The sequence below is a fragment of the Seriola lalandi genome, unplaced genomic scaffold (genome assembly GCF_002814215.2).
Source record: "Seriola lalandi dorsalis isolate HSWRI2012SDOR001 ecotype SW California unplaced genomic scaffold, Sedor1 jcf7180002054883, whole genome shotgun sequence".
Classification (NCBI taxonomy): domain Eukaryota; kingdom Metazoa; phylum Chordata; class Actinopteri; order Carangiformes; family Carangidae; genus Seriola; species Seriola lalandi.
This window is the reverse complement of record NW_019525658.1, coordinates 1,524,457-1,533,833: the sequence shown is the minus strand read 5'-3', so window position 1 is coordinate 1,533,833 and position 9,377 is coordinate 1,524,457. Positions and strand designations below refer to the sequence as shown.

Sequence of the window (9,377 nt, the reverse complement as noted above, 5' to 3'; positions counted from 1 at the left end):
CACCATTGTACTGTTCATGTATCTTAAGTGCACCCAGAATGTTCTGACCTAGCAAGAGATTTACAGGAACACTTGGGGGGCAGGTTCTGGTTTTCATGTCCTGTCTGGTACAAATGAACCAGCCGGATTATGGGACATGATCTGGGCCCAAGACTGGCCAAAGATTTGTGTGCACTTGGATGTGGCTTCAGGTGATGAGCCACTGTTTTGCTCCTTGCCATGCATTGCCATTAGCAGAACCTCATCTGATCACAGAGCTGGACCTGGATGTAATGCAGAGATGCGATCACGGTTACACTCCATGCACATCACAATTGCTTTGCAGTCCTTATCAAAGTGCTGCAACACCAGAATCAGATAGACATTTCCTTTAGATGAGCCTCCCTTTCATCTAAAAGCTTATCTCTACTGATGGGTGTGCCTTGTCATGATGTCAAATCGGGACATGTTGAAGGTGATGATGAAGACGATGATGATGACTGCGCTAGAGTTGATCCATCATTTAATTCGAGTTTAATGTTTTTCAAAATTTGGTTTTCAAACATGTTACTACCATCACCTCTCAACAGCAGCAGAAATGAAATCAAATGGAAGAAATTGAACCTGTGTTCTCCTGAGTCTCCAAGAAGAAGAGAGAATAATAAACAAACAGTACTTTCATCAGAGGAAGCTGAATTGGAAGTGGTTTTCTGGTTTTCATCATCATATATGCATCATTGGCATTTAAGAAGTTGTCATTTTTGATTTCATCAGTGTAGCATATATATAATACTATTACTACCCTTCCCCTTTCATGAGCCACTTTTGGATCAGGAGGTGAGTTTTATTTGTTGGGGTCATTATATTGGCGCAGTGGTTAGCATTGTCACCACACAGTGAGAAGGTTGCAGGTTCTGGGTTTGACTGGCTGGTCAGCTTCATGCTCTTCCTTTGCAGAGTAGGTTCAACGGTGACTCTAAATTGCTTTTTCAATGTCTTACTGTGTTACAGGAGTGCAACTTGAGACCCTTTTATTAGCCTGCTAATTGTGTTGATTGAATTCACGAGTCCAAGTCCCTCCAATGCACAAAGTTTTGTGGAGGCCGGGAATACGATTCTGATGGGAAATGCTGAATGCTTTATTTATTTATTTTGTTGGCTGAAAAAGTCAAAAAGTAAATCTAAACATAAGAGTCCGCACTGGATTCAAGTAATTGAAAACCCACCATGTGTAATGTGTAGGTGTGGAATATAATTGCTCCTCAGATGGTACAGATCCCACATTCCCAGATAAAAAACAGAGGACCTCAATGTCATCAGTGGTAGATACAATCCTGATTGACAGTTGGCAACTTTAACCTAGCTTTAAGCTAACTGTCAATTTAGTCTTTTTGTATGATTTCTGCCACGTTTTCTTTCTTTTTGTGGAACATAGGAAGGTTTTAATTGCTCTGAATAATCCTCCTCCACCACCCACTGATCTCATACAGCAAATGTCCTCCCCGATCTCTCCAAGCTCTCCGTGTCTTTTGCTTGTCTGTTCTCAACGTGGTGATGAATTGTACAAATGTCAATCTCACTGTACGCAAAAAACATGTCAAGCCTGACAAAAGAGAGTTTGAGAGAGAACCCTGCTCAGTCTTCTTTCACACCTCCACACACAAGGCGTTTGTTGCATGGGTGCGGTTGTCGGATTGCTGATTTCAAAGTCACAAATATGATCAGATGCAGGTTTTGTATCAGACCACGTTAATGTTGATCAAAATGTCTTTCAGAAAGTCTGATCAACATTTTGTTTGAAGCATCCTGAGGCCTTTAGGGAGAACGATCGGGTGTACAAAATGTCGTACAAAAGATTCTGATATATTTTTTTACACAGCAAAAACACACAAAGCACCAAATTGTCCACAACTTTGAACTATGACAAGAAAACATGTTTCCCCAATTTTTAGCCCTCATGCATTGACTTCTCATTGCTACCAGAAAAAAAATACCTTCAAAATTCTATTAATCACTTACAGAGTTAAATGGTTCAGCTCCAGGCTGTATCAAAGCTCACCACACATTTACTGTCATGACTTCTAAACTGTGGAATAAATTACTGATCGCAGTCTGAACAAAATGGCGTTCTATGTCATTTATCTGGTTTTACTTTTTACTGTGTCATTTATTTAAGGTCTCTCTTGTACTTTGTAAGATCACTTATAACTATGTTGAGAGTGCTACACAAATATTATTTATAGTTGTGCTTAACCAAGTACTTTCAGCTGCCTAAATTGAACCAAACTGCAAAAATGAAATCATTGTGAAAGCACACTGAACAGGCAGGAAAATGAAAACATAATGACTCTGTCATAATTTGATGTGCAGACATTTCAGTTGAAGAATGAAATATCCCACACTTTTCACACTGTGTGTAGAGGAACGCGCCTCTGTGGTTGAAGCAAATGTTACATGCTTATTTATGGTTACACACAAGTTCCCACTTCTGCTTTTTCAGACTGAACCTTGTTTCTGTTGTGTGCAGTTCCTCACTCTATAACCAAAATTCTATGGTTGACTGAGTATTCCCACATCACGTGTAGTACTTCACTTTTGCATGTGGTCACACCTCATTGAACTCAAAGCGAGAAGAAGAGCTAAAATCTTAGCTGTTAACCCAGCTCTCCAGGTTGTGGTAGATTCTACTGGCTGGTAAACTGGGGTAGTCAACACAGATCTGACACAGCCTCTCTCTCCAGTCAGTGTAGGTTTTGATTCTGTGAGTGCGATGCCACTGGAAGTACTGCTCGTAGGCCTGTCTGTCTGCAGCCACACGCTTCAGGTAGGCAGCCAGATGTGCTGTGCTCTTGAAATCATCCACATGGATAAAGGAACCAGGGGGAGCCAGGGCCTCATATGTGGCCCTGCTGGGGCCGAGAACCACCGGTATGGCTCCTGCTTGGAAAGCGTTCCTCCAGAGCTTCTCACTGATGTAGTCCTTCGCCTCAGAGTTCTCAAAAGACAGGTAAAATAGACACTTTGCAATGGTCGGCAACAGCTTCTTGTCCAACAGAGGTTTCCTGCTCCACCTGCCGTACACTTCTATGGGGATATACTTCTTTAGACTTTGGTAAACACCAGCCCGAGCCTGGCGAGACTGATATCTGCTGACAACCCAGCTGACAAGACAGGAGCGATTTATAACAGGAAGCTGGAAGCTGAGCTCATCACTTCCTTGAATGGTTTCTCCATAAGGGATGGATATGTCTGCATCATGTCTGTAGCTCATTGTCCAGTTGAAGAGGCCATTGAGCTGACTAAGGTTTATGTTGTTGACAGGAGGCTCCATGGACATCCACACCCAGTGCTGGGAGGCTGGACGATCCAGGTGCAAGGGCAGTGGCGATAAACCATTACTCAGCTCCTGGTGATGGAAGACGACCACATCAGCACTGGAGAAGGCAGAGGTGTTATCAGAGAGAAAACAGCGGCTGATGTTGTACATCTGGAGGCATTTGTCCCCATCGAGCCTGTAGGAGCGGCCAAATGGCCAGTGCCACAGCAGGATGCTGATGTTTCTTTGTAGAACACCTGGATGATTTTTCTGCAGATGGAACTTCTGGTCCAACAAGTTGAAATAAAACAGGGACGAGAGAAAGCTGAGGAGGGTGAGGAAGAAGAGGAAGGCTTGGGATCCAGATGGTGTCATGGCAACTGGGCAAAATGGCACAGATCACTGGTCTGGAACTAGAAAGGAAGGAGGGGTAGATCAGAGATATGACAGTCTGTTAACAGTGTTACATTGCAGGAACTGCTGAGGGCATGGTGTTAACAGCAAAAAAAACTCCAACTGCAGAAAACATCTCATTCTTTTTAACTCAAATGATTATTTGCTTTCTCAGACAAATTTATCAATTGGCTAATTTGTGACAGATTAATTACAAGAGAGCTAACAGCAGAGATGTAACAAACATTAATAAAATCTTTTTTTTTTTCTAATATGGTCAATTTTGGGGGAAAATTTGTGAGAAAAGATTGTCAGTAAACTAGTAAACAGTAAATTAGCAGATGGTTTCATGAAATGTGCACTGCTGCCTGTGTCCTCTCAGTGTTTTCTGTATACGTTCTGTTTCTGCTTCTGTTCGTTCTCTCTAGGATTTCGTCATCAGTATTGCACACTCCTAATTGCCTAAGAAAATGTATGATCAAGGTTAAAAAGAAAGAATACAAATTAAACAGTTTGCACAAAATAATTCCATCAAATCAAGTAACTATCATATAAAATGGAGACTGGTCAGAGTCATTTTTGACAGAGCACAGATTTGCATCAGTTTGACTTATAATAATGACTTATAATAACTTGATATTGATATTCTAAAAACTCTTCTTGTGTGTACTGATGATGAGGCATCTTCTAAAATGAACCAGGCAGGAAACGGCTCTCTAACGTTGGCACACCCTGATAACTGGGTACACCACAAACTCAACATCGTTTTAAAAACAGAACATTTTTAAGAAAAAAAAGAAAAAAAAAAAAAAGTAAGAAAATCAGAATAAAAATCAATGAAAAATAAAAAACCTGTTTTACACATTTTCCATCAGCTGAGGACACATACTGTAGCATTCTGTACACTGTGAATCTGTAGTAAACTTGATAAACTTTGATATCAGTTCAGCAGATTTGAATGAATTAGTTAATAATTGAATGAAATAAACTTACCTGGGTAACATGGCATCAGGCTGCTGTCCGTAAAGCTTTATCCTGCTCAGTGCATCCTAGAATATAAACGAAATCCTGCCCTCTTAAATGCTTGACTCATTTCTTGCTTGACAGTTTAGACACATACCCACCCAGCTTCTCGCTGTCAGGGTGTGGCAAGTCAATGTACAAGCTCTGTCGGTGGTCAGTAGACTGAGAACAGAGAGGGTAAACCATCTTTTCATGCTGAAATTTCAAATGTACAGATTTGACATGTTCCGTGTACTGAAGGAATACACTGTGAAGACTTCAGTCAACCTGCTCTGTAGATAACTTCTGTTATGATTTGGTATATTATAAATAAAAATGACTTGACTTAATTTAACTATGAAATCATCCTCTCAGAGAGAAATTTGAATATGGATTTGACAGTGGATTTGTTTGAGATTGTAAAACCTTCGCCCATCACCACATATACCTACCACCGTGCCACCTTGTTTCACACTCATTTATCTTCCTGTTTAACTGCTCGTGCATCTGCTGTTTGCAGAGTTGGCACAACAGCACTCAGTACTGATGGTTTAGATTTGTAAACCACAAGCTGGTCTTCCTCTTCCTGTTCTCACAGCTCTGCAGAGGAAAGGGGCACAGGGTTGCGCAGCTCCTGTAGGCACCAACCACATCATAACCGTTTCAACGAATTATCTTTGCCCCTGGCCTCTGAGTTCTTGTGCCTTCTCCATACTCCCACACTTTTCTCAATGATTTACCCCAATGCATTGCTTTGTATTAACATCCCTGTATAAGCACAGTTTTGATATTATATAATGTTTTGAACTATTCAGGCCCTGCAGTGGGTGTCAAATTGTGCTGTCATGAAGGCACCATTCTCTTACCCTGACCTAATGCCTGTAACTGCCTTTAAGAGCCACTGTCACCCAAGCAAAGAGCAGATATCCAGCTTGACCCTCTCTCATATTAACATTGTACCTGCTTATGCAAAACTACAATGTCTAGCTCAGGGGTCTCCAACCTTTTTCTGAGAGCTCCTTATGTCTTAAACTTAGGCAAATGCTGACTTTATGTTCAGCCATGCTTACATTACATTCATAACTGGTCCTCAACAACTGGTGTAATGTATATATGTGTGTCTGTACAATCAGATGAATAAGATCATTTAACAAGTCATCAAATATCAACATTGCAGACAGGTGAACTTGTGCTGTTGTAAAACACACATTGGGCATGCCAGCTTTGTTCAGTAAATGCAGTATTTGACAATTTCCCCTGTTCTCCTCAGTGTATTTGCTGTTCGTTTTCCAGGCTCTCCTGTCTGTCACAGCATGTTTACACAGATAACTACAGAAGGAGACCATTGATCGTTCCCAAGCAGTGACATACAAAGATGCAGTGATTGACTCCCTTAAGGAGACGCACGGTGATGACACTGCTGCAGATCTTCATGCCAGAACAAAGGCCTAATGTGAGGCTAACCAGATAACAGTTCCAGAGCTATCTTCTAGACAGGTGCAAAGACAAAGCGAATGGATGGATTTGTTGTTGAGTCAACTTGTGGGGCAGATAAGGAAGTCAATGGTTGTTCAGAGTCAGAAAAACTCAAAAGAAAATTGTTATTTCCTTGTCCGAAACAGAATGATCTCATAACTTGAGAAACATTTTGCTGATGTGAATGAAGAATTGCTTAATGGAATTCTGGCACTGCATTACCATATTGACCTGAAGTCAGAGGAAGTGATGGTTGCAAAAGACTGAGATCTGAGGCGCAAGAGAGAGGTTGGTGCTGTTCAAGACATGCTCTCCATGTTCCCTTCGCTGAAAGCTATTCAGGTTGCCACGATCATTAGGGTTGTCACCAGAACCGATACTTCGGTACCAAGTCGGTGCCACGTGGCAAAAAAACGAACGGTACCCGTTTTTTCGTGGTATCAAAGGTACCGAAAAGTACCGACACATGACGAGATTGATAGTCACCCTCTTAGGAAGTAACATAAGATTGACATCCTGTTCAGGGAGGCAGTTGAATCAGTGCTCTTCACGCCCGCTCGTGCATCTGCTCTCATTGCGCACAAGCAGGATGTCATTAACTGTATGTGCAACTTATCTCATGGTGCAAAAGTGTCTTACCTCAAGAGTTACAGTAATCTACCAAAAAACGTGTCAAAGAACATTCACACAAATTACTGCATCACTGGCAACATTTGAATGACTCGGAACACAGGTGAGCACAGTTTCTCTGGCACATGCTCGGCCTCTGCCTAAGGGAGGATGAGGAACCTCCACCACTAGGCTGCAGGTGTAGCCGCAATAACAAATGGAAGATGGCGACAAGTACCTGACTTAGGAGGACCATGGGGCAAAGTAGACTCCAGCACCTGGCTGTGATGTCAATCGATAAGGAGAGGTGCTTGAAAGAGTCAGTCACCAAAAAGTGATTGGTATACTTACCATTTGTGAGGCGACACAGCTTAATTCATAAGTGACATTGTACTTTGGGGTGAGATGAGTTGAGTTTTGGGGTGAATTGAGCCAAATTTAAAAAAAAATCTTTATTTATTCAATTACTGTTTACCTCTCATTATCTTTTATTTTAATGCAGGTAGTTCATGAAGAAAGTGACTTTAACCGTTTTTTCATTCAGTCAATTTTTTTTTTTTTTTTTACCTTTGTTATGGTTTTGTGGCTCAATATTAAAGTCAGTTTTTTCAGATTCTTGTTGTCTTTCTAGTCACATTATTAAATAATTGATGTATAACAGGAGATTATTTTATTAACAGGTGGCTTAACATGATGGCTGCCATACTCAGCCCAGGACGTAACCCTGAAGGACTGATGGCAAACGCTAGACCGAATCAGCTGGAAGGATGCTTCATATATTATTAGCTCCAATGACTTCACAATGAAAAGGTCCAAACCTTTAGGTTTGTGTGTGTGTGGGCTAAAATATTTAATGTTTAGTATGTGATTTTCAAAATAAGAATGATCTATAAAAAAAAAACATCAACATAAATGTGATTCTGGTAATGATCGACAAATAAATCACTATTTTTCAAATGACCCTTGTTCCTGGGAACAAAATAAAATGAACATGATCTCTGTGATTAAATTAGCAGAAGTACACACACACACACACACACACACACACACACACACACACACACACTCACACACACACCTGACAGTGATAGACACCTGGAATGGCAGGAAGTAACATTTTATTTAAAGTTTTAAACAAGTGAACAAAAACAGAGAGGAATGACTTCACTTGATACGAGACCTATCAAAACAGATACACAGGAAAACAATACTAATACTCTGTTTTTTTATTTACAAATGAAACAAACTTGATACGATGTGTATATCAGTGAGCTTTACAGGAGTTAACAGGTACAGTACACTGCTAGCTGTTTCTTTCATTTTACACAGAGGCTCTACATTAGGGGCCTCCGGACGTGTCCCGTATAACAAGTATATACTAACCCTCAACACTAAAAGAGGCCATTCCTCCACTACTGATAAATAAAGTGCCATTCTAAATCAAGACAATTAAAATGATCAATGCAGAACATGTAGTTTTTGCTTCATTGTGTTATTACTTCTCATTTTTGAGACGAGAGCTACACATCTGATCATTCTAACAGATGATTTAATCCCACTGTAGGCTGGGATTACTGTGTTGTGCCACCAGATGGCGCTTTTTACCACTGTTTTAATCCTCCAGTTTTTAAACAACACTGTTTTGTTTTTTTAGCCTCTATGAAGCATATTTTAAAGTGTCTCATTTACAAAGCACTGCAGTCATGAGTCAATAATGAGAGATGAAATGGAAGTGAATAACAAAATTTATAGAGGTAAGCAACAGGGAGGGTGTTGCTAATTAGACTCCATTGATCGTCATCAAGTGTAAGCCCATAAAAAGATAAGAGATAGGACTGGGACTAGGAGAGTGAGGGAAGAGATCTTCCTGATTCAACTTTCACCAAAGCTTCATTTTTGTTGCTAAAAGCGTTGAAAAACTACATTTAAAATTCCAAAGCAGTATCTATTTCCACAAGAAATGGCCTGGTTTTATTTGGAACTGCTGTCAACCCAAGAAATAGTCCCTGGGGTGACGTGAGCCAAATGGTTATGGGGGATGCCACAATGACACAAAAGCCCTGAGCAGCAAGTCCCCGGTCCGACTCCCAGCTGGACACATTTTGCTGCATGTCATTCCCCTACTCTCCACCGTCTCCCCACATTTCCTGTCTCCAATAAAGTCATAACATGCCCTCAAAAAAGAGAGAAACTAGAATTACCACCTTGTGGTTGTATCCCTCCGCCACTCAGACTAGTTTCAGATTACACCCCTGTTTAGCCAGAGTCATAGAAAATATGAACCATTTGTGTGAAATTTTGTCATGACTGTTGAAAGTGTTGTGAAATCCATTCCCTGAGTCCAGGTGAACATTTTTACCAATTTGAAGAAGTTCCATCAAGGAGTTAATGAGATATTGTGCAAAAGAATGGGACGGATGGATGGACAACCCAAGAACAATATGCCTCTGGCTTTGGCTGTCGCCAGTGCGGAGGAATAAAATAGTCCCTGTTGTGGTTGGGGTGAAGTGGTTGGGGTGAATGAAGCCTTCAAAATATGAAAATAATGTTCCCCCAACATCTGTGTGATTATTTCATTTGAAAAACAAGACACACAAGAAAC

The 9,377-nt window shown here is 40.7% G+C and overlaps 1 protein-coding gene across 1 annotated transcript; it reads right to left on the bottom strand.

Moving 5' to 3' along the window:
• Window positions 1–1,089: 1,089 nt before the first annotated feature.
• On the bottom strand, window positions 1,090–5,048 carry LOC111647936 (alpha-(1,3)-fucosyltransferase 7). Its single transcript, XM_023397639.2, has 2 exons — window positions 4,682–5,048; window positions 1,090–3,708 (listed from the first exon to the last, which is right to left on the bottom strand). The coding sequence occupies exon 2, from the start codon at window positions 3,668–3,670 to the stop codon at window positions 2,627–2,629; it is 1,044 nt and encodes a 347-aa protein (XP_023253407.1). The 5' UTR covers window positions 3,671–3,708; window positions 4,682–5,048; the 3' UTR covers window positions 1,090–2,626.
• Window positions 5,049–9,377: the final 4,329 nt, after the last annotated feature.

What these genes read in the sequence shown, in the direction of transcription:
- LOC111647936 (XM_023397639.2), bottom strand. Translation starts at nt 3,670, where the DNA reads ATGACACCATCTGGATCCCAAGCCTTCCTCTTCTTCCTCACCCTCCTC.